A 25,139-nucleotide genomic window follows, 5' to 3' on the forward strand; every position below is an offset into this window, starting at 1 on the left:
GGCCAGCCTCAGTGACATAGGGATACTCTAGTTCTAAATAAATTAAAAACAACAACAGTCAGACAGGAGGTGGTGCACACTTTTAGGCTCAGCACTCAGGAGGCAGAGGAAGGTAGATCTCTTGAGTTGGAGGCCAGCCTGATCTACAGAGCAAGTTCCAGGACAGCCAGGGTCACACAGAGAAACCCTGTCTCAAAACAAAACAAAACAAACCTAAGCAAACAAACAAACAAAAACAAAATTTGGTTAACAAGTACTTTGTTCTGGTTAGTCATTGGGCATAGGTGGTTTAGTTTGTCATTTATGAAGTAAGACTGGGAATCTGAAAGGTCGTTTTTTGTTCTTATACAATCATATGGGGAAGGTGTTTCTTTGTACTGTGTCATTTAGAAGTACATAGGTGAGTACAGGGTTCAGGTGAAATTCCTCCACATTGCAGGTTTTTCTCTTCTTTTCTTTCAGAGAATCTGTGTAGCACTGTGGCTGTCCTAGAATTCGCTATGTAACACAAGCTAGCATCAACTCAGAAAGATCCACCTGCCTCTGTTTCCCAAGTGCTAAGATTAAAGGCCTAGGCCACAATTTCCAAAACTTCCACATTGTCAATATGTAGAGTTTAATGGCTTTTGTTCATTAGTCCTTCTGATCACCCCATCCAACTAGAGACTGGCTCTGGACTCACCTTGAGTTTATCATTCTGCCTCTACCTCCCAAGTTCTGGGGTTATAAGCATGTGTCACCACTCCTGGTTTTCTTCAATACTGGTGATTGAACCCAGACCCTCTCTACCAACTGAGCCATATTCCAAGCTTCTACACATGCTTCTGATGTTCTCAGAAGGCTTCAAGTTGTTCTTTAATATTCAGACAGGCTTCTTTGGTCACCTAGTTTTGAGTTTTCCTCCCTACCTTCAACTATCTATCTACACACACACAATACACCTGTCCATCTAAGTAAACAAAGTATCTATCTATCTATCTATCTATCAATCATCTATCTATCAATCTATCATCTCTCTGTCTGTCTACCTATCTGCATCTTTGTGTCTGAAGATAAACCTAGAGCCTCAAGTATGGAGTAAGCAATCTGTCATTGACTTCAACACATATTTTATGATAATATTTATTTTAACAATTATAGTTTCATCCAGTCTCAACTTATCCTGAGGACTTTATAACCATTTGGCCCAGTCTATTTTTTTCCAAGTGTTTGTATAGAAACTTTGATTAAGTCCTTTTAAAGTTAGAAAAAATAGTTGGGTGTGTCCTAGCACTTGGGAGGCAGAAGCAGGTGGATTTCTGTGGGTTCCAGGCTAGCCCGGTCTACACAGTGAGTTCCAGAATAGCTAGGGCTATTTAGAGACCCAATATCAAAACAAAACAAACAACAAAAAACCAAAATAAGTAAATAAAATTAGAAAAAGTTGTGATATATATGCCTCAGACCTTGGGAGGACTGTCCTAAATTGGAGGCCAGCCTGGGCTACATAGTTGAGTTTCATACCAGCTTGGTCTCTGGAGTGATATTTTTGTCTCAAAAAGGCAAAAACAAACAAAACCATTTAAGCTTTGCAGTGATTATAATTGGAAAAGTTGTGGCTCTTTTAGCTACAGTTTTCAAAACTTATCTACGTTTTTTATAAAATAAATTTTCTACATGGATTGTATTGTGTGTTTGTGTGTGCTACTGCCTGGATGTGGAGTTCAACTTGCTGGAGTCCACTCTCCCCATCCACCGTGTGGCTTCTAGGAATGGAACATAGACTTGACCTCAGCCACCTTTACCTGCTGAGCCACACCCCCACCTCGTTGTTTTGAGGCAGGGTTTCACTTTAGCTCAGGGTGATCTAGAACTACACTATTTTGGGCTAGCCTCCAATTCAAGGCGATTCTCCTACTTCAACCTCCTAGGTTCTAGGAGCTGCGATTAAGGGTGTTGAGTTACCAGCTGGTTTAAAATCTGGCTCTTCTTAGTGTCTCTTACAGAACCACCTGCTCTCTGGCATCCAGTCTTCTAGAATCCACTGTTTACTATGTTCCTTTATCCACGGAAAAAGAAGGTTGGGGTGGGGCTGAGTGGGTGGGGATTGGTCTCAACACCGTTTCATCCATCTTCCTGGTCTCTTTCAGGGAAAAGTGTTTAATCAGCACCCCAGACTTCCTTCAGTCTGCAAGACCCAGGAAATTTCCAACCCCACTTTTTATTCCCTCTCGTCCCTTCTGGATCCATCCAAGTATCAGAAGGCGAGGCCAAGGCCAAGACAACGCTGAGTGTGACAAGGCAACACAGCACACCCACAAGACAGACTTGCCTCGCCACAAAGACACACTTTTGTTTTGTGAGGAAAAGAAACTGTAGCTTTTCTTCAGTTCTTTCAGCGAGAGGGAAGGAGACCAGGAGACAGGGGAGGGGTCAGTGGGTCCTTCCAGCCAGCAAAGTTCAGGCTGGCACCAATTCGCTGCGTCCTGTAGGACACGCTGGGAACCAGCCAAGGGAACCTTTTAACAGATCACCTCGTTTGCTGATTTCAAACAAGGAACCATGAAATCCTGAAATGCGCTGGGCGTAGTAGTGTCGGCCTGTAAATCCCAACCCTCTAGAAGCTGAGGCAGGAAGACTGCTGGGAGTTCGAAGTTAGCCTCGGCTACATAGTGAATTTCAGGGTAGTCTGGGCTACAGACTGAGACCTTGGGTCAAACAAACTAGTTAAATCAACTCCACCCACCCGGGGGAGGGGGGAAGCCCAACCCCCTAATCCCTTAAATTTACACTGTGTCATTTACATCGTGTCCTACCCAGCACTGACGTTAGCTGAGAAAACAAACCTGCCCTTTCTCCCCCAGCTTCCCAGCTTCCCTGAGAAGCCAGGTGATGATCTGCAAAAGCATTGTCTGGCCCTAAGGGCCTGACAGTTAATGATTTGTCGCACGGGCCGGGCGGAGGAGCGCGGGGACGCAAGCGAGCAGGCAAGCGAGCGTAGCAGGAGAGCAAGGCAGGGCGCGGGCCGAGTCCGCGCCGTCCTCACAGGCGCCGCCTCCTGTCTTCCGGGCCGGGGCACTTCGCGGGGTTCCGGGCACGCGAGTCTCGTAGGGACCCCATGGAGGCCGAGTCGCCGGCGAGCGCGGGGGCCACGGAGCCCCAGGCGCTGGGCGCCATGGGCACGATCGGCAGCCTACTGAGCAGAATCCGAGGCAAACTCTTCACCTGGTGAGTGCAGCGCGGGGCGGGAACGGGTGGCGGGGACCCAGGCAGGACTCGCTGGCGACCCACGGCACGTGTCTGCGGAGGCTGTGGCGCCCCGACTTGGGTTCTGTGCACTTCCCACGCGCACCCGGGAGGTCTCGTTTCACCTGGATGCCCCCTACACTCCCCTAGGAACCTTGGCGATGCTTTTCAGAGGATGTACAGGGGATTCATCCAGCTGGCATTGTGAGATCGGTCCCCGTGCCCCCGCGGCAGGGTGGGAGTCCCCGTGGACGCTGTGGTGGAGGGCTGCCCACCCTGGCGCTTGGCAGGTGGAAGTGCTGCCCTTCCTGGCTTGGCGCCCGCATTCTTTCAGCTTGGGATCCTTTCCCACCCAGCCTGGTGTTGCCTCCTACTGGAGTTCATTCAAGTGAGAAAGCTGGGTTAAGTTTTGTGCTGTTGCGAACCCGAGACTGCGCCTGCCCTGTTTTGGGGCCTGAGCAGTGTGGCATGACTACCTCCGGAGCTAGGGTCCAGGGAAGCAGGTGGCTGATGTCACTGTGCTCTGGTTGGACCATAGGTAGAGATGTTCTTAAGGAGTTGGCAGCGACTCTGGGGAAAGCTTTCTGTGGTCACTGGGCGACGCGTTCTGGAGACACATAGAGGCTAACATCCAAATAATGAAATCCATTTGCCGAGCATTTGCTCCTTGCCAGGCACTGTGCTTAGCCATTTATGTGGACCGTAGCACCGCATCTCCTTCACTTTAGGATATGGCACTATTGTTAGACCCACTTTCTAGGTAGGGAAACACAAGGCTAAGGCAACTCTCTTGGGGATTATGAGAGTGCCAGGGTTACAGGCATATGCCACTGTCCACCCTGGGCAATGAGTTTCAGGAAAGATTTTGAAAGCAACGCCCTTGAAAAGGCATCTCACTTTCAGAGCTGGTCGATAAATGTGTATACATGCACTTTTTGTCATAAATAAGCATAGTTTTAAATAGATGTGCATGTTCAAAGGGGTAAACTGTCCCCAAATCAACCATTCTCTTCCAGCTGTGTAATGTCCTGATATTTTGGCAGTAGTTTCTTAGGTGGGAGATGTTAGAGCGACATAACTAAGGGGACAGACTTTGAATTCAAATCTTAGTGAGTTGGCCTTGCTTGGACTAGCCACCCAATTCTTGTGTGCTATTTGAGGACCATCTCGGTACTGAAGCACAGTATAAGAGTTTATGTTATGATCATCATGGCTCAAACCCTGGGTTCAGTTCTCAACAATAGGAAAAAAAAAAAGTGGGGTGGAAGGCAAGGCAAGATGAACAAACACAATGGAAGAGAACCAGTTCCCCAAACTGCTCTCTGATTGTCACATGTGTGCTGTGGCATGCATGCATACCCACATTTATACACATACATGGACACACTAAATAAATAGATAAATAATGCAAGAAAAAAAAATCACCAACAGTCTTCTACACCTCTCTCCCCCAACCTGCTTACCTTGCAGGGCTTTGAGAGGAGTCATTGGTTGACCACACAGCAATGGGGAGAGAGAGCCTGGCCCATTTCAGTGTCCTGCACGGATTAGTTGTCACCATTAGCTCTCATTCCCTGGTAATGGGAACTTGTGGTAATTGGGAAGATGCCAGTGACCCTAAGGCTGGGGTAGATAATCTGGAAGATATCAGCTCAGTAAGAGATACCAAGAACTAGCAAATGTGATTTTTCTCTTCATAGTGCAGTGTTTTCAGATAGTATGTTTTATAGTCAGAGGACTCTAGCCTCTTGGGATTTCTCCCATCTCTCAGTGAGGTTTATTTTGCACCTCCCCAAGGGACTTTAACTTTCCTGTGTGATGGTTTGTGGGTATTTTACACTCCTGGTGGGTGGACTTGCTTAATAGCAGGCATTGTTCTTTTCCACATGTGCATTCTGAACAACCCTTAGCACAAGAATGAGTGAATAAGTGAATGAATGAACAGATAGCTAAGAGATGATAAAGTTCTTTTTTTCCTAGTTTTTTTTTTTTTGCTTATAAATCATCTCTTTTCCTGATTGAAAACTGCATGCCAGAAGAGTAAATTAAGCTCAACAATATGTTTCTGGAGTCCATAAACAATATTTGCTCTTATTCTTTAGTTCCCCATACTCTTTTTGTTTCATTCAGTGTCTTTCTGTTGTCCTCAAGCTGGTTGCTGACTCTGTGTTTAAATGACCCTCTCACCTGAGCCTCCTGAGTACCTGGACCTACAGGTGTGTGTATCTGGTTTCCATGACAAAGTTCATGAGGGCATCCTTTTCTTACCCGATTCTGTTGATGTTTATTCTGAGGATCACAGACTGCAACTCTCTTTCTTTGTTATTGCTATTTTTCAGTGTCTCAAGTAGGCCATGCTGACTTTCAAGTTGCTATGTTCTCTGAAGCTGGCCTTGAACTCCTAACCTTCTTGTCCAGGGAACCATGGGATATGGAGAAAAGAAAGGATACAGAGAGATAGCTTACAGTTTCATAGAGGTTTTTGTTGTTTTGTTTTGTTTTTCCTTTTCTGCTCCTTTCACCAAGAATACCACTTCTGACATGTGGGTACTAAGTACAGGGAAAAGTTAAGGGCCTGGAGCAGATTGCCTGATTTATCTGAAGTGTATATTCCAGGTGACCCCAACTCTTGACATAGCTGTCTCCCTTACGGTGTAGACATTTTTCTTTGTGATTGTGAATACTAGACAAGTAGGCTGATTATGGTGGTGTCTGACTGTAATCTCAAGCATTCAGAAAGTGGGATGGAATGTTCAAAGGCATTCTGGGAGTTCAAGGCCAACTGTAGTGATATCTTGTCTCAAAGACAGAAGAGGGGGGGAAAGTATCAGATCACTTGAGTACTCATTCCACAAGTTCAGTGAGCACTTACTGTCTGGGGAATTCAGGGTAATAGACTCAGAATGTCCCCCAGTAGGTTTTGCCCTGGAACCTAACATTTTCTTTTTTTTGAGAAGGGTTTCTCACTGGGTGGTGGTAGCACACGCCTTTGATCCCAGTACTTGGGAGGCAGAGGCAGGGGATCTCTGTGAGTTCGAGATCAGCCTGATCTACAAGAGCTAGTTCCAGGACAGCCTCCAAAGACACAGAGAAACCTCCCCCTGTTTGATTTTTGGTTTTATTGTTTATTGCTCTTTTGTCAAATGATATACTGTAACAAAAAACCATGGATTTCCAGAAGTTCCAGAGGACACTTTTTTTGAACACTATCAGACATTTTATATTCTGACACACAGACCTTAATTTATTCATATACTTCAAGATGCATATTCCTTATGATTATCAATTTACTATATCTAGCAGAAAACTTAAAAAAAATAAAGGATAAGTAGTTGAGGCATGGCTTTTTATTATTTTGTAACAATGCCTGCCAGGTTTTTTGTTGTTGTTGTTGTTATTTGTTTCATGCAGTACACCTTAGGTATCTGCAGTGTTCTAGGCCCTAACTAATCTTTGTGAGAGGGGTGGTGGGGATGATTTAGTTCCTGTTTTCAAGAGGGTTCACAATCAAATTATAATAAAGGAGCCATGGAAAGTGCCAGAGAGTAAGTCCAAAGTTCGATGATGGTGTTGGGCTACAGTAGTGAATAGAGCTGCCTTCCAAAGTTCAGGGTTGGCACAAAGGAAGGCAGAGAGGAGGTCTTCCAGGGTGAGGGACAGCTGAAAAGCTTTAAGTTTTGTTCCTACCAGTTGAGAAAGGTAGCCAGGTTGGAAGGGCTGGAGAGTGTTTTGCTTAAAGGACTGCAGGGAACTGAGTGTGGAGAGGGCATGGACTGGAGGAGGGTAAGCAGTAGTAGCTCATCCGTCCTTGTTTCTGGCAGTGTGCAGGAGCACTCCTTGTGACCATGCATCAGTCTACAGGAGTGGAGCACTCCTTGTCACCATTCATCAATCTATAGGGACATCAGTTTATGGGTGTTTTGTCTAGATGTATGTCTGTGCACCACATACCTGCTTGGTACCTGAGGAGGTCAGATGAGGGCATTGGATCACCTTGGACTGAAGTTACAGTTGTGAGCTGTCATGTTGCTTTTAACTGCTGATTTATCTCTCTATCCCCACAAAGGGTGTTGTTATATGACATTATTTAAGGAAGTTATATGAAATGAGAGCATTTATATGCTTTGTGCTTCAGGGACCTGGGTAATCCTTTATCCTGCCAGTCTCCATAAATTCTATTGTACAATTAATTGCCATCTGCTTCCTCTAGACTTGGGAATCAGGAGTAACATCAACAGTTACATATTTTATTATAGCACACATTGAACTGGATAATTCCTCATTGGGGGCAGCTGTGTATCCTGGCCTCTGCCCAGTAGATGCCAGCACAATACCCTTACCCCTCTCATCACACACCAATATGACAATCCAAAATGTCTCCAGGCATTGTCAGATGTTTGTTTTTAGCTGCCTCAGATATTTGGGCTCCACAGTGCCCAGTGGCTTCCCATTTCCCCCCTCAGAGCACAGTTCTGTGCTCAGTGTTCCTTCTCCTGTTGAGTGCTTTGCTGGGTGCTGCTCCAGTCTGACCTGTGTGATCACTTTCTCAGCACTTCAGGATGTTGTCAGAGGACCTGTGTAGTACAGGGGAGAGGAAAGAGTAGAACTTAAGGGCTCTCTTCCAACAGGCCCTCCGGTGGCCTCTGTCCCTACTACCCAGGTTGTGGTCCTTTCCCAGGAATAGTTCTAGACAACCTCTGGGTTTGTTCTGCTTTTCTTTGCTCCTTTCCCAGGCTAATTTGAAAGCAGAGAAAGTGGCCTATTCCTCATCTTGACAACATTTCTAGAGAATTCCTTGAGCCCATTCCCCTTCAGTCCTTATAGTCCTTACTTTAGTGTAAGCCTTTATCATCTCTCATCCGGACTCTTGTGGCTTCCATTCATGGTTTCACACAATCAGAGAGATGTCAGGTGAAACGAAAGGGTAGCAATAGCCATCATCAATCGAGGATTCCCTGTTTACATTTCATCAGTCCCGTGACACACCTACACAGTGTGATTTCTCATTTGACAGAGCAGATGAATAACTTGCTTGGATCACATCGCTGGCGAGTGGCAGAGAGAGATAGTTATGGTTGATTTTAAAGTGAAACCTGCTTTACTGGTCCGAAGCTTCACCATGTCATATCTGAAAGCCGAGGCTTTAGGATGCTGCCCTTCCCCTGCACCAATGGTGTGCCAAGTAAGATGTCTCTCAGGAGTCCCCGGAGATTCCTCAGAGGTCATTATGGGGAGCAAGTGAAGAATGGGACTTGGTGAGTGTCTTAGTTGGCCTCTGACATCCACAGATACTTGCTATTGCCATTTGTATAATTGGGATTTTATGCAGGATGTTTGAATTGTTAGCAGCAGTACTTTAGGCTGGGTGGCTTGGAGACAGCAGGGATTCATTTATTTTTTTATTTTTTTATTTTTTTATTTTTTGTAGCTGGAGAGTGGGCTGTCTGAGGTTGAGACTCTTGCAGACTTGGTGTCTGGTGCAGGCATATTTACTGTCTCATGCATAGCCATCTTCTCACAATGCCTCATGATGTCTTTACATGACAGAAGGGGTTAGAGAGCAGTCCCAGTCATAAAAATGACCCTGTTACTTTACCCATTGTGAGAAACACTGTGATCAAAAGCAACCCGGGGAGGAAAGTGTATATTTCATCATATGAGTCACAATCTGCAGTACAGGAAACCAGGGCAGAAACTCAAGGCAGGGACTGAAGCAGAGGCCAGGGAGGAGCGCTGCTTACTGACTTGTTCCTTATGGCTTTCAGCTGGCTTTCCTATACAACCCAGGACCACCTGCTCAGGGGTGGCACCAGCAGGGGTGGTTCAGCCTTCTCATATCAATCATTAATCAAGAAAATGTCCCACAGACTTACCTAGGTTAGTTTGATGGAGGCAGTTCCTCAATTGAGATTTGTTATGAGCACTTTCCCGCCAGCCTGGTCCCAGGACCGCATCAGGCCCAAAATAACGCACAGAGACTCTATTAGTTATAAAGCTGTTGGCCAATGGCTAGAGCTTCTTATTAGCTAGCTCTGTCTTAGCTATTAACTCGTTTCTATCAATCTAAGTGTTTCCACATGATCTTACTGGAGAGAGAGAGAGAGAGAGAGAGAGAGAGAGAGAGAGAGAGAGAGAGAGAGAGAGAGCCCGGACCTCTTATTCCTCTCACGGCCTACATCTTGACTCCTCTTTACTACCTCTCCCAGGAGCCTCCTTGTCTCCTAGTCCCACCTATCTTGCCTTCCTATTTGCCAACAGTGCTTTAATCATTAACCAATAAGAGAAACATATTTACAGAATGACATCACCCACCATCTCCTCTTTCCTGTCTAAAATATAAAGAAGGGTTTTAACTTTAACATAGTAAAATAGATAACAAAACAGTTATCAAATAGGAACTATTGTTAACAATATTTAGTCCATTAACATTATCAGGAATTAAAGGAAATATTCTATCATCTATTCTGTCTTTGTGAATCTAAAATTTTATGTGTAGCTTATCTTTAATCCTAACTAAGGAAAACTATAACTATCTGTCTTCAACTCCATCAAAAAACACAGAAGGATAGTATATAAACTCTAGAAATGACTGAGACATCTCGCTACCTGGACAGTCACCCAAAGTTCTTCTGTAATGTTCCATCTTCAGCCTATAGGCCATAGTGTGTCTGGCAGACTCCTCAGCAAAGCAGGAAACTTAATCTGTCCACTGGTATTGGCAGTTTGTCAGTCACTTTTCTCTGTGTCCTGGAGAATGTCTGGCAGACTTGTCCATGAAGCAGGAACCCTGTAGCAATGTCCATCTTGTTTCAGCAGTCACTTTTCTGTGGGTCCTGCATGTCCTGTTTATACAGCATAAAGTCAAACAGTCCAGACAAGAGCAGAATCTTGCCCAAATGGCTAGCTAGTCTTGCCATATTGGGAGTAAACTCCGTAACAAGTTTCTTTGATGTCCCTTTTTCTTTGTGACACAGGTGGTGTTGCCAGGAGCAGTTATGTCTCACTGTCAAGAAAAACCCTAAACCATTTTAAATGCCATATTCTGTAGGTCTTTGAAAGGTTTGAAGAATGCCTATCCAATTGAAATATATCTCTGTATATCTATAAAAACCTAACAAATTGAACTATAAGTTTTGACCATTATAGGTAACTATCTGTAATTTGTACTTAATTATACATTACAGTTTTTAAAAAATATTTATTTATTATGTACAATGTTCTGTCTGCATGTGTGCCTGCAGGCCAGAAGTGGGTACCAGATCTCATTATAGATGGTTGTGAGCCACCATATGGTTGCTGGGTTGCTGGGTTGCTGGGTTGCTGGGTTGCTGGGAATTGAACTCGGGACCTCTGGAAGAGCAACCAGTGCTCCTAACCACTGAGCCATCTCTCCAGCCCCTATACATTACATTTTTAAATGAGCTATATAAACACAATACTTAAACAAGAGGAGAAATATACTTACTACAAAATTGACCTTAAATGAAAATCCATTCCAAAACAAAGTATTCTTTTCTATACCATATTCCCCTTTTACCTTTAAAAAGAGATTGGTTGTGGTCATTAACCACTTATAACCAACCCAATTTAAATGAAAACAAACATTTATAGGCAATATTTGGGAATTTGGGTAATGAATCATTCTTTCCAAATTGCTTCCTGCTGGTTAGGGATGCTGTAATACCATGGGGATCCTAAGATGACCCAGAAATCCTGGCTGTAGTGGTCTGCAAGGCTGCTTTGTCCCAGATATTTTGAATATTGGATCACCTGGAACAGTGTTTCAGGGGGTCTTACTTGAACAAACCTTGTTAATCTGGATGGAATCCACAGCTTTTTTTCTGTGGAAACAAAAATAGAAATTCTTTTCCCCAATAACCTGTCCTTAGACTTAAATTTTGAAGTAAAAGTATCTTTATATAAATTGGATCAATTTGGTAGCATTGATAATCAAGTGTATTTTAGCAGTTGTTCCTTCCTTAGCAATTGAGCAATTCAAAGACAACACAACAGCATACAGTATCCAGACTCTCTGTGTGCTTTTCATCTTCTCGTGGCTTTTTTATTATTCTAGTTCTTCTACTTTTATTTATTTTTTTTTTTCATTTTTTTGAGGCAGAGTTTCTCTGTGTGTTTTTTTCTGTCCTGGAATTCACTCTGTACACTCTGAAATCATAGAGATTGGCTTGCCTCTGCCTCCTAAGTGCTGGAATTAAATGTGCCTTCACACCTAGCTACTCTCTATTTTTTTTAACTACTTTTTTCTGTTTCTTTTTCTCTCCCAAGCCTACATATATTTTAAACATACTGTAAATCTTTCTTTATCTTAATCTGTCTTTACTGTAAATCTTTATCTTTTTCTGGCCATGAGTCTTTTTATCTACTAAACAACAACATTGCTTTTCAATATGGCAGGGGTACATTTATTGTCAGCAGTGAGAGCTGTGCTCACCACTTTGGTCTGTGCTGCCAGCCTGGAGATGTGGTCACTGCCACTGCCAGCTGCTCGTACACACTGTTGTATTGTTAGCAGGGCCTCTTAAAAGAGCCATATGGAGGAAACCTCCCTTAAAGGAGTCGTGAAAGTCTCTGCTTGTCTCTAGCAAAACAGAGCCCACCCGAGAAAAATGCTGCTACCAAGAAGCCTTGCTTGTCTCTGTTCTTTTGTTTTTAAAATCCCTTTTTAAGCTTTTGTCAGGTTTTAAGTGGAAGTTGTTAGTACCCATGTTGCAGGTGCCATTTTATTATGAGCACTTTCCTGCCAGCCTGGTCCCAGAGCCTAGTCAGTTCCCAAATAACACACAGAGACTCTATTAATTATAAAGCTATTGGCCAATGGCTAGAGCTTCTTATTGGCTGGCCCTGTCTTAGCTATTAACTGATGTGTTTCCATGTGATCTTATCTTACTGGAGAGAGGGTCTGGACCTCTTCTCTCACATCATATATCTTCACTTCTTTCTACTACCTCTCCCAGAATCCTCCTTGTCTCCTAGTCCCACCTATCTATTTGCCAACAGTGCTTTATTCATTAACCACTAAGGGAAACATATTTACAGAAGGCATCTCCCATCAGAGGTTCTATGTGTTCATCTTCTCTGGCGACTCTTTTATATCAAATTGACAAAAGTTAACAAGAACAAGCACAGACCCTTGTGACCTAAGAACCTTCCAAAGCTATGCCTCCAAGCTTGGGGATGAGATTCTAACACAAGACCTTGGGGAGGGTAACAATGTTTAGTTTATATCTGTGTTTGTAGAAAGTGGCAGCTTACACAAGTCTGAGAGTCACTGGTCACTGACAGATCTCACGGCCTCCCGTCTCCATTTCTTTCTCTTCCCTTTTTACCCATTCATAATAGTTGATTTCAGTGTTTAAAAAATTATGCTAAAATGGCTGAGCAGTGGTGACACATGCCTTTAATCCTAGCACTCAGGAGGCAGAGACAACAGATCTCTGTGAGTTCAAGGTCAGCTTGGTCTACAGAATGAGTTCCAGAGCAGCCGAGGATACACAGAGAAACCCTACCTCAAAGACCACCAAGCCCCCCAAATTATGCTGTAATGTATATAGTTTGAATTTTTCCTTTTTAGCTACTTCTGTGTGTGCTGTTTGCAGCCATCAGAGGCAAACATTAGACAGTGCAGCCTTCACCCCTCTCCTCTTGCAGAATGTGTTCATAATTCCAAAACTTTCCCCTGCCTTCTTGACCCTCCCACCACCCCATCTTCATACTTTTCTTTATTTTTTCCTTTCCTTCTTTCCTTCCTTCTTTCCTCCCCTGCCTTTAAAAATATTTGTGTATGTATTTACGTTCATCTGTGTATGTGTGTGGGCATGCTTATGCCACAGGAGTATAGAGGACTGAGGACAACTCAGAGGAGTCATTCTCTTCTTCTGGGGATCAAACTCAGGTCTTCAGGCTTGGCAGTAAGTGCCTTTACCTGCTGAGCTGTATTGCTAACCCTGGTCTACTTTGTCTATGAATCTGACCTCTCTAGAGGCCTCCTAGTGGTGGCCTGGACTCACATGGTTATTTGTCTCTTTGTGGGTTAAATACATGTTAAATACAAGGGTCTGGTCCCACTCCTGGTTCATCTACTTGAATGATGATCACTTCAGAGACAGAGACACACCTGTGCTTCCCCTGTGAACACCCAGCCCTTTTCTTGTGGTTCCCTCCCTAGCGCATTTGCTAACTGCCTTCTTGTGGAAGCTTAGAATCTTGTAGACACTACCAAGCTGGGTTGCGTGACTCCTTCCAACCTGTCCTCACACACATCTCAGTTGGATGCTCCTCTTCTCTACCTGTAAGATATATGTCCCCACCCCTCACTGCACTCACTGTTGAAATCTTGACAGCCCTGGAAAGTTTCTTAGGGCAGAGGCAGTAGTTCATCTTGGAAGCCCCTGTAGTACTTTGTTTGCCCTTGGCACAAATCCAAACTGGTAGCAGTTCTTTCCATTCTGGAGATATGACAGGTCTATGGGAACATTAAAAACCTATTAAAAAATGGAGTATCTTTACTCTTTATCTCTGGCAGCTTCATAGTTGTAACTAATGCATGTTGATTATATGCATCACCAACTTCCACTAGGAACACCCTGCTCTTCCCTTCCCCCTTTGTGTCCCCTCTGTGTTTGTTGCTAACGACCCTCTGAGTCCAGGTATTGTTGCCTGTTGAATACTGGCTGGTCTTGTTGACTTGAGCGTGTGCAAGTGATTACAGGTGTGTTGAGTTTATGGGTGTAGCAGCCATATCCTGACCCAAAGACAGAATTTCACACACTTCCTCATCCTCCAGTTTCTACATTTTTGCAACCCTTTCCTGAGCCTGAAGGATGAGGTGGGGTGGCTATAGATGTCCCATTTGGAGACAAGCACTCAATAGACACTTATTCTCAGCACTTGGCTAGTTACCAGTCTCTGCATTAATTGCTGCTCATTGCAGAGAGAAGTTTTTCTGGCCAAGGTTGAACAGAGCACTAATCTATAGGTGTAAGCATAAATATTTAGAAGGCAGTTTGACAATGTGTTGTTTAGAAAAATGACAGGAGTAGGTTCCTCCTGGGGTCTGTGACCTGCCCATCTAGCTGGCTTTTGGCCAGGCTTATAATACCAGACATGAATTACTTCCTGTGAAACTGTTTTCAAATTCAATTTAAAAGCAGTTGCTTACCCCCATGACATTCAGGCTACTATTACATCGCAGGACACATCTTTCCTTGCAGGTTGGTACTGTTAATATAGAAGGTTGGCTGCATGGGTGCCATTGGTGTCTTTTCTCTCCCTGTGGCGAACAGCACCTTCTGGCACTATGAAAACTAATCATCAAAGTTTTCAGGTCAATTCCAGCTTTATTTATCTGTCTTGCACCCAAAGTGTATTACATCTTCAGCAATAGAGTCTTACCATCTACCAAGAGCAATGGCAGTGGCCTGTGTTGTTTTGGGAGCCTGTGGGGCTTCCCTGACCAGTAATTTAGAGGGAGCTATCCCATACCTGGTACTGAGATTGTCATTTAACAGCCCATATTCTGGGGGAGTCATGGTCTACCCATGTGTGGTCTTCTCCTTTTATGGTGTGGTAAATAAGATGTGAGACCAAGGATTGAAATAAAAGTAGGCTCTTTCTGAAGGGCAGCTTTCAGACATGTTTAGAAGGTGGCTACGTGGGCAGACGATGTGAGTGATGTGAGTTGTTGTCCATGGAAACTGTTAGGATAAATTTTTTGTTAATCTCATTTAAAAGTTAGACACTGAGGCTGTAGCTCAGTATGTAAAACACTGGCCCAGCACACCAAAGGACCCAGGTTAAATTCCCCAGCACCTCCTAAACTGGGATGGTAGCACACAGTTCTTTCATCTGAGAAGGATCAGGGATTCAAGGTCAACCCAGACTTGGCCAGCTCCTGACCCATCAGGGCTTCAAGAGACCCTGTCTCAAAACAACACCAACTAAACAGGTCTTTTCAACAAACATCCTTTATCCTGCCCTTCACACACACACACACAACTTAATTTCCTTTGTTCCTCACTGAGGATTGCTAGAGAACTTACTTCAAACTGGCTGGTTTTCCAGAAAGCTTCAAGCTCACTCTTCTACACACTGACTTTACTTAAAAAATCGAATTGGATGGCACTTCTTGTATAATGGATCTCTCACTTCTGTTAATTCATCTATGAAGAATTTTTGGCAGCTATTCTCTAATATTAAGTTGGTACTGGATGACTCTGGAGGGTAGGTCAATCCATTTAATTACTTAACAGGACCATTTGATGTTAATCCTAGAGATTTTGGCAAGAAAGAAAGAAAACCTTCTGGTACATATTTGTAGTCCCACCACTGAGAGAGTGAGGCAAGAGGATTGCTGTGAGTTCTAGGCCAGTTTGGGCTACATGATGTATTTCAGGACAGCTGGAGATGGTTAGCAAGACCGCATCTCACATAAAACAAAAAGAAATAAACTTCTTTTTTCAAAAATTCATTTACTTATTTAGTGTATATTTATGTATCTGTGCATGTGTGGGAGCAGACACATGTGTCTTTATGCATGCAGAGGTCAGGAGTGTTCGGTGTCCTCTGTTACTCATTCCTTTGAGGCAGAGTCTCTCTCTCTCTCCCTGAGCTCTGGGCTCAAGTTTTCTTGGACCAGTTGGAACCCAGCAAGCTCTAATAATCCCCCTGTCTTCACCCCCTTTGGAGCTGTGGTTACAGAAACACTTAGGAGCCCTAGTTTGTTGTATGGGTGCTAAGATTTGAACTCTGGTCCTTCCGGTTGTGCAGCAACTTCTTGTAACCACCTAGCCATCTTTTTAGTCCCAAGAAATACAGTTATAGTCTTCACTGCACGTTTAAAAGCCATGAACACTCTCCTTTTCATAATGAATTGCTTTCAACCTGGCACCGTCTGTGTCCTTGCAAGTTTAAGTTATTCTGCTAAGTAACAGGAATGAGCTCTGGGGCATCTAAGTGAATTATTTGCTTTATTTCTTCCAACTTTCACTCCCACATTGTCACATGTGACTTTTTTTTTCTTCTGTGTTATCAGGTTTATCTCAGGAAACCTGTGTACTTTTAAAATTATAGTTTCTAACTATTAAACCTCCCAGGAACCAAACAACTTAGTACCTTAGAACAACTCACAGGCAAAGTAGGACTAGGCTTGCATGAAGACTGAAGTGGTTTTGAATTTTAATAAGTTAGACAGATTATCTCTTGTAGCCCAGGCAGGCCTTGAACTCGGTTTGTAACCAAAGATGACCTTAAATTTCTAATCCACCTGCCTCCACCTCCTGAATGATGGGATTGCAGGCAATCACCACACCACCATGCCTGGTTTATAAAAGGTCTTGATGCACAGATTTGGGGATGTTTGTTTTGAATGGTTATAGGAATGTATGGTAATTAAAACAACTGGGCAAGTTAGCTAGTATGCTGATGATGTGATCCAGCTTCCATGAAAGAACACAGAGAAGTCCAAAACTCCTTACAACTCCCCTTTAGTTCTCTCTCTCTCTTGCTCTCTCTCTCTCTCTTTTGTTTTTGGGTTTCTTTTTCTTCTCCTGGCTGTCCTGGAGCTCACTCTGTATACCAGGCTGGTTTTGAACTCTTAGATCCACCTGCTCCTGCCTCCCAAGTGCTGGGATTAAAGGTGTGTGCCACCACCACCTGGCTAGTTATTTCTTTAAAGCCAGAATATGTAAGAGAGAATTTGGTTCAGTTTTCCCAGTGTGTGTCCCCATTGAGAACTTGAGGCTGGTTTCATGCATGGTGCAGTAGATATGCCCAAACACCCTGGAGACATCCCTGATCTAGAAGAATTTGGAATATACTTGGAAAGAGTAATGCTTAAGTTTCTGTGGAGGGGTGGGCTTTTTCCTTGTAGACCAGGCTAGCCTTGGATTTTTGTTGATCATGCTGCTTTTGTCTCCCTGTGGCTAGGATTAGAGGAGTATGACATTGTGTCCAGCAGCTCCTGGTTTTCACGGAGGCTGTTGGGTAAAGGATAGAAGCAGGAAGAGCTTTGCTGTGTGCTTCATAGTGACCACAGTTTTCCAGGGCTTCAGAGTCCATTAGTTCATGCAACCCTTCTGTTAATTTCCTTTCCTCCTTGTGATGTGGGATGGCCTGGAACTCATTTTGAGTCAGTTGGTCTTAACCTCCTTAATATTGGGATTAAAGGTGTGAGTCACTATACCTACTTTAAAGAATTGTCTTGCTTGTTTTGCTTTAAGTTTTAGACACAGGGTCTTATGTACTCATCGACTCTTCATCCTTCTGCTTCTGCCTCCTGAGTTGTACCTCAGCTCCAAGTACTGGGGATTTAACCCAGTATGCTAGGCAAGCAGTCTACTCCTACACATTCTGTTTCCGCTAACTTTCTGCATTAACTTTCTCACTTGAATGTGGGGAAACTGAGGCAAAGGGAGCATCAGTAATCCCCCCAATTACTAATAGTTATAGTATAGTTCTAACTATAGTTATACTGTAGCCTGGAACCAACTGTGCTTCCTTCCATTCAGGCAATGTGGCACAGCCTTCTGTGCTGCTAGCCTGGGGTAATTTCTTGCATCTTGTGAGATGGATAGTAAAAGCAAGCAAGCAAACAACCCACGCACCCCAAACAGATCTTTGGCAACCTCCTTCTGAGCCATTTGTGTCTCCAGGCATGCTTGACCGTACATAAACCTCAAGATAAATATCTTCTCGAAACAGCTTTTAACTTTTTTTTTTAAGACTTCAGTTGCACAAAGCAGATTAATCTTAATTCTTGGCTCATGATAAATGCTCAGGATTGGCACATGAACAACTCTATTAATTTTGTTAATTTTTCCCATAAATCTACTAGTATCCCTAAGCCAGAATTTATATGCACCTAGTAGTCATTCCCTTCTTTATCTCCTTATCTGTTTGACTACAGATAACTACAGTCACCACCTAAATCTTCCTTTCACCATTCACTTTCATTCATATATATATATATATGATATATAATATATATGTATTTTAAATATAGTTTTTATCTGTTTGACTTTTCTCTCCCCTCCACTCCCCATCTCTTTGTGAAAAGGGCCTTACTACATAACCTTGGCTGGCCTGTAAGTCACTATGTAGACTAGGCTGTCATCAAATTCATAGAGATCTGCCTGTCTCTGCCTCCTGAGAGCTTGGGTTAATTAGACATGACCCACCATGCTCAGCTCCTTCTTTTAGACTGAGTCTCAGTTATCTCAGGATGTGCCTTGTGTTCCACATGTAACCAAGGAGGACCTTGAACTCCTTCCTCATTCTCCTCAGTGTTGTGGATTTTCAGCTGTGTACCATAATGGGAAATATCTGGATATATATTTAAAAGAATCCCCCCCCTGGGTATTTTGAGACAGGGTTTCTTTGTGTAGCCCTAGGTGTCCTGGAACTCTGTACAGGGTGGCTTCCAACTCACAGATCCTCCCATCTCTGCCTCCCGAATGCTGGGGTTAAAGGTGAGCACCACTGCACCCAGCCTAAAAGGTATTCTTTTTATTTTACGTGTATGGCTGTTTTGCCTGCATTAGTATCTGTGCACCAAGGAGGTCAGAAGAGGGCATCGGATCCCCTGGAATTAGAGCCACAGAGGATTGAAAGGCACCTCGTGTGTGCTGGGAACTGAACCTAAGTGTTCTAGAAAAGCAGCCAGTGCTCTTAACTATTGGATCATTTCTCTAGCCCTTACTTTTTATTTTTAATTATATGTATGTGCGTGTGTGTGTGTGTGTGTGTGTGTGTGTGTGTGTGTGTGTGTGTGTGTACATGAGTTCCAGTTCCCTCTCTGGTCAGAACTAATTTCAGGATTTTCCATAAAAGTGGCAAGTGCTTTCAGCCTTTGAGCAGTCTCTGCAGCCCTTACTGAACCGTTTTTCCTTGTCAAAAAGATACCATGCTGGGTAAAGCATCTCTCCATATAGAATGGGCTCTACTAAGTAAGTTTGTACATTACAGTTAGATCTTGGACCCACTGCCAGGGACCTCATATATTGTCCCAGCCAAACCATCGTCATCTATATTAAGGGGTGTTGGGGGGTGGAGAGGTGTCCTGGTCCTGCCTCAACAAGGTGATGGGACAGACTTAGTAGACTTCCTGGGGGAGGCCTTACCCTCTCCAAGGAGCAAATGGAAGGTGGGGGATGAGGATTGGGGAAGAGGGAGGAGAGGAGGGAGGGGGAACTGGGATTGGAATATAAAAAATAAATTAATAAAAGAATAAGTAGAGAAAAAGATATTGTGCTGTATAATACGATGAGACCCCCACCCATGTCACATTGTTAAGATTAATTAGTGCATATTGTTTTATGATGCCAAAAAGTATTCACAATTACTCTAAATAATTATCTTTCCTTTGAATGTGCCACACTTTATTTGATCTTCTATTGGTTCATTTTTGCATTCACTCTGTCAGTAGGTTTTTGGGTATTTTCCAGGGTTTGTGGTCTTACAAACAAGACTTGTAGGAATATTCCTCCCCATGTCCCCGTGGGACGATGTAGTGTAGTGGTAGAGCCCTAGGTCTGTGTGCACCAAGCCCTGGGTTTGACCCCCAGTGCTGCAGAACAAACCAGATGTTTCCTGCTGATCATGTGGGAAGAGCTTCCTTCACATGTTTATGTATGCACTCACCTTAGGAAAGGACTTACTGATTTGTGGGCTGTGTGATGTGAACTTTGTAAGGCAATACCAAACTGCTCTCCAAAGTTGTACTGATTTACACCCTGCCGGCCACACATGAGAAACCTTGTGGAACCAGGTGTTTTCTCACATTTGTTATTGTCAGACTTGGCATTTTCAACAGCCAAATAAATGGAAGTCTCTTAATTCATATATATATGGGATTTGATATGAGGACCAGGCTAGCCTCAAGCTTACCGTAGTTCTCCCACCTCATCCTCCCAAAGACTGGGATTCCAGTGTTGAGGCACTGTGCCTGGCTCATGAAGTAGACTCTGGATATGTTTATTTGCTGTCTGTATTTCTACTTCCGTAGAGTGTGGTGGTTTTCTTTTGTTTTGCATAGTCCTATTCTTATTTACCTTCTAATCCTATTATTCTTACACAAAACAGAGTACTGTGACATATGCACTTGGAATTTTATTTTATTTATGCATGCTGTATGTGTGTGTGCACATACCTGTGTGGTGTGTGCCTGTGTACATGCAGAGAGCCAAAGAAGGTATAAATGCCTTGGAGATTGAGTTACAGGCTCTTGCAAGATGACTGGCTTGTTATGTTGTGGGGACTGGAGTCCCAACTCTGGTCACTCCAGTTGGACAGTAAATGTTCTTAATGACTGAGCCATTTTTTTAGTCCTGACATAATGTGTTGTAGAAGTTTGTGTGACGGAAAAGTGTGTGTGTGCGCACCAGCTTTCCATTGATGCTCTTTCCCTCTTGTCTGGTAGTAGAAGGTCTCTCAAAAATTTTGAGAGCAGTGAGGGTGAGTGGACTGGCTGAAATCAATACTGGCTGAGCCTGACTTAAGGGAGGAGGAGTGTGGCAGTTTTTCTGGTTTGAAGCTTGTGGGTGTTGAAAGATTGGAAAGGTCTCAGTGACTCACAGGAAATCTCCCCATTCTCTCACTGGGCCCTGTCCCCAGGAGCTCTGAGATCTGCTTCTCACTTCTGTCCTCAGACAACTGGTTGGCGATTGATGTGTGTGGTAGATGGGTTCTTAGGGAAATCCAGCTCCCAACTGACGTGGAAAAAAGGATGTATTGCTTTACAGAGTCAAGGAGAGCGGATCTGCCAAACCACAGCATGGAGGCAGCTGGAGCCAGGAACCCAAACCACACTAGGGCTCTGGCTCTGTGCCCCGCCTTCCCTGTGGGCTCCATGCTTCTTATTGCAGGCCAGACGCTTGTCTTCCTTTGAAGACCAAATTCTACAGGGTAAACCACACCAACAACCAGAGGCAAAATGATTTTTGTGTTGCTAATCCACAAACAGGTAAATTTAGATGTTGAAAAAAGTATTCTTTCGAAACTTTTTGTGAAGTCTTGCCTGTAGGCAGCATTAAGAATACATGTTTTATGGGCTGTGGCTTCCTGGCTGCCTGTTGAGAACAGGGTGAGTCTACCCTCAGTTCTTCTGCCCGCCTTGTGGATTGTCTCAGGGACGGAAACTCTTGCAGGTCCAGCTTGAAGCAGCCCTGTTGGTGTCACCCCAGGTTAATCCTGCCCTTCTTCATCATACTCTCAGGCCCTTTCAGGGTAGGTTTTATGCCGTATCCTTCATTTTTACCAAAACACAATGCATTAAAATATTTGTCAAACATGTCCTCAGGAGGCTGTGCATCAATGCCCATTGTTAGAGATGTGTGATAATTCCTATCAGCTGGTCTCTGTGTGGCACTGCAATCTTCAATATCACATTTTGTTAGGATTATCTAGGGATAGTGTGCAAAGCAGGAAAAACACAGACATAATAATTTCCTGTCATAGGCAATTTAATTTTCTGAATGGCTGAAGCCTGTAGTTCCTGTCTTGCAAGAGTTTTGGTCAGATTTGAGTGTTTAATGTGATATCTGGCCCCCTGGTATTTTCATTACACTGCCTCACATCGGTTAGGATATGAAGGTTGTTATTAATACTTGTTCTTTGAGTCCTCAGAGACAGAGGTAGTCCTTTCCTAGTATAGCTTCACATCTCTGTATCTTTATCAATTAATAGGAACAATAACAGCACCACCCTCAATAGGCTGTTGGGTTAAAAATGCAGTTGAGATGTGAAATCCTTACACTAGTGTTCTGTAGTGTACACTCAGCCATATTCCTTACCATTACCACCATCATTAGATGTTTTATGTGGCTGTAGGTACGGGGGTGGGGGGAGACAGTCAGAATGTCCATGGCAGTGTCTGCATTTATAGACCTGTAAAACAAATGCAATGTATAGTGTCACAATGTAGTAAATGGGATTAGGAGGAATTTATAGGTTGATATTCTGGTACTGGTCCTTTTACCTTTGTGTGTACATGTGCGTGAGTGCATGTGTGAAAGCAAGGGGACACGCCACAGTAGTCAGGTCTCTCTTCTACCATACAGGTCCCAGATACGGAACTCAGTAGTTGGGGCTGCCAGCAAATGTCTTTACCCACTGAGCCAGCTTGCCAGCCCCCATCTCTTTTCTTACCTTCTTTCTTCTCTGTTATTTCATCTTCTGAGCCTGGCAGAATGGAAAGAACACAGACAGGCTCTGACGTCCTCTTTGGACGCTAGTGTTCCTATTTTGATTTGACATTTGAACTTGGTTAGACGATAATGTCTACTCTTACCGTTGTGTGAGAACCCAGCAAGGTAATATAAGTGGGAACTCAGTACTAGTTCCTTTTACTGTACAGGGGAGAGAGATTATTAACATCCTCTATATTCTAGACTATCCAAGGCTCACACAAAATTTAAGGTGTAAGAGGAAATCACCAGATTTACAAGTTTAATATTTGTTTATTTGTGTAAAACTACTTTTATCAGTTTCTGGCTTGGAGGCCTGTTTTTTTTTTTTTTTTTTATCTCTCTCCAAGTGGTGAGTGTTTTTATCCAAAGCAGCCCCTGACTGACTTTGCCCAAAGCTATTTAATAGCCTCTTCATTTGATGTGATTATTGTTCTGCTAAGCAAATTTACTAAGAAGAATATAAGTTCTAATTGTCTGTACTGTTTTAAAGTATCTCGTGTGTAATTAGTTTTGTCTGTTATCTTCGACTGTCATAATGAACTGCTTGCCTCTGCTCCTCAAGGGCTGGTATTAAAGGCATGTACCACTGTGCCTAGCCTATAGCCAAGTTTTAAAATTATGGCTTATGAAGTGATCATGTCTCTTGTTATTTCATCTTCCTTAAGTTTAATAGCCAAAGCAACATGACTTTATTACCTTCCTTTCCGTGGCTCAGAAGGCCAATCAACAGAAGCCTCATTGGGCCAAAATTAGTAATGGTAGAGCTGTGTCCTTTTATAGAAGCTTTGTTTTCAGCTTCTGAAAGCCACCTGCATGTCCTGTCTCCACAGCCAGCATCTGTAATCCTTCTGTAGTTGCATCTTTCTCTGATTGAGTTGAGAAAGGTTCTCCCTTATTGGACATTCCTGTATATAATCCATGACAATGTCCCCAGCTCAAGGTTCTTAACCAGGGTCCTGTTTACATGTTTGAGGGAAAATTGCGCTATTTGTGGAATGGCCTTTAGTTGCCACCCACATTTAGTCACAGGATCTAAAGTGGTTACAATGAAACAAGTAGCTTTAAGGATGGATGTACACACCTATAATTGTAATATTTGGGGAGCTAAAGCTGGGGGTTCTACAGTGTAAGGTCAGCCTGGGTGTGCAGTGAGCTCCAGGACAGCTTGTGCAGTCTGCCTTGGTAACAGTAGAGCAATAATTTACGTCAGGGAAATCTTCCTCAGTTCTTTTCACATATGTAGCTCTCCACACATGCTCATTCTTTGAAATTGCCAGTCAAGAACTTCTATGTCTCTATGTCTGGTTTCTAGTTGTACCACAGGTTTGAGGGAGATTTTGTGGATGCCGATTCCCTTGGATGAGTTACTCCTCCACACTGGTGCTGGACAATGTTATTCCGTCTGATGGGATGATGGTTCCCATGGTGTCTTCCCACACCCATCCCTTGTATGTATGCTTGTGTACCATATGTGTGCTGGTACGAAGGTTTATGCATGTGCATGTGTGGTGTGGAGGCCAAAGGACCAGCTTGAGTATTCCTCAGGATGGCTATCATGTAAGTGCTGGGAACCAAACCCATGTAAGAACAGTAAGTACACTTATTTTGATTGATTGACAGTTTTTCTTTCTTTTCTTCTTTCTTTCTTTTTTTCTTTTCTTTTTTTTCTTTTTCTTTCTTTCTTTCTTTCTTTCTTTTTTTTTTTTTTGAGACATGGTTTCTATGTAACCTTGGCTACCCTGGAACTCACTCTGTAGACCAGGCTGGGCTCAAACTCTGAGATACGCCTGCCTCTTCCTCCTTAGTGTTGGTATTAAAGGCACGTGCCACCACCACTCTGTGTAACCAATACTCTTAAACACTGAGCCATCTCTGGCCCCGTCCACATTTTTTGAAGTGTGACCTGGGGATGATTTGGCTAGGCCAGCCTCAGGGATCTTGCCTGCCTTTGCCTTCCTAGTGCTGGGGTTATAAACGTGAGTCACTATACCAAAAGCTTTACATGTCTTCTGGGGATTAGGCTCAGGTGATCATGCTTGCACACAGTTCGAGATACCTCCCCTTCCCCCATAGCTCTTCTCTTGACCTGAATACTTCTCTTCATTCTTCGAGTCTGTGAAGCACCAAGTCCAAAGTCTTCCATGAAATCCCATTTCTTTGAGCACACTCTTTACTGTTCTTCACTGGGTTGTGAATTCATGAGGTCAGGGGCTCTGCCTCTATTTCTCTTTATTTTCAGAGTGACACATTGTTAAGATCCCTCTAGGTCCTAAAACTATTGCTAACTGACATCACTAAAGAGTGTACTGTAGGTCACTATGGGGGTGCCACAGAGGTGGCTTGGTAGTTAAATCTGGAAGATCAGAGTTCAGATCCCCAGAAGCCCCGCAGATGCTGGTTGGGCATGGTAGCTAGTATGTATACCACTGTAAGAAAGAGAAGATCTGAAGTGTCTTGGCAAATCCAGTCATAGAGCTCTACCTCACAAACCTTTTCTTCTACTCTTGCAGTTCAGAGGCCTTGGGCAAAACATCACCTAGCTGCTGCAATAGCTGAAGGTTTCTTATCTTTTAAGGACTTTGACCCTTGTGGTAGTAAAGAATTTTAGGCTGAGCCAGTAAGAAGCAGAGTTGGAATTTATGAAAAGGTATTTTTAAGCACAAGACCTGAGGGAAGGAAGGACAGGTACTTGGGAAGAAAGTAAGACACACC

At 43.5% G+C, this 25,139-nt stretch overlaps 2 protein-coding genes across 2 annotated transcripts in view; one reads left to right on the forward strand and one right to left on the reverse strand.

Moving 5' to 3' along the window:
* The window catches only part of Acat1 (acetyl-CoA acetyltransferase 1), a 191,769-nt gene that overhangs the window by 162,666 nt on the left and 3,964 nt on the right, over positions 1–25,139 (reverse strand). The gene's annotated exons all lie outside the window — the stretch shown is intronic.
* Positions 2,797–25,139, forward strand: part of Slc35f2 (solute carrier family 35 member F2) — a 50,683-nt gene continuing 28,340 nt past the window's right edge. The window contains exon 1 of the mRNA XM_051197481.1: positions 2,797–3,207. Within this exon, the coding sequence (XP_051053438.1) occupies positions 3,098–3,207 (110 nt within the window). The 5' untranslated portion in view covers positions 2,797–3,097. The remainder of the gene's footprint in view (positions 3,208–25,139) is intronic.

This window comes from Phodopus roborovskii, unplaced genomic scaffold, assembly GCF_943737965.1.
Source record: "Phodopus roborovskii unplaced genomic scaffold, PHOROB, whole genome shotgun sequence".
NCBI lineage: Eukaryota > Metazoa > Chordata > Mammalia > Rodentia > Cricetidae > Phodopus > Phodopus roborovskii.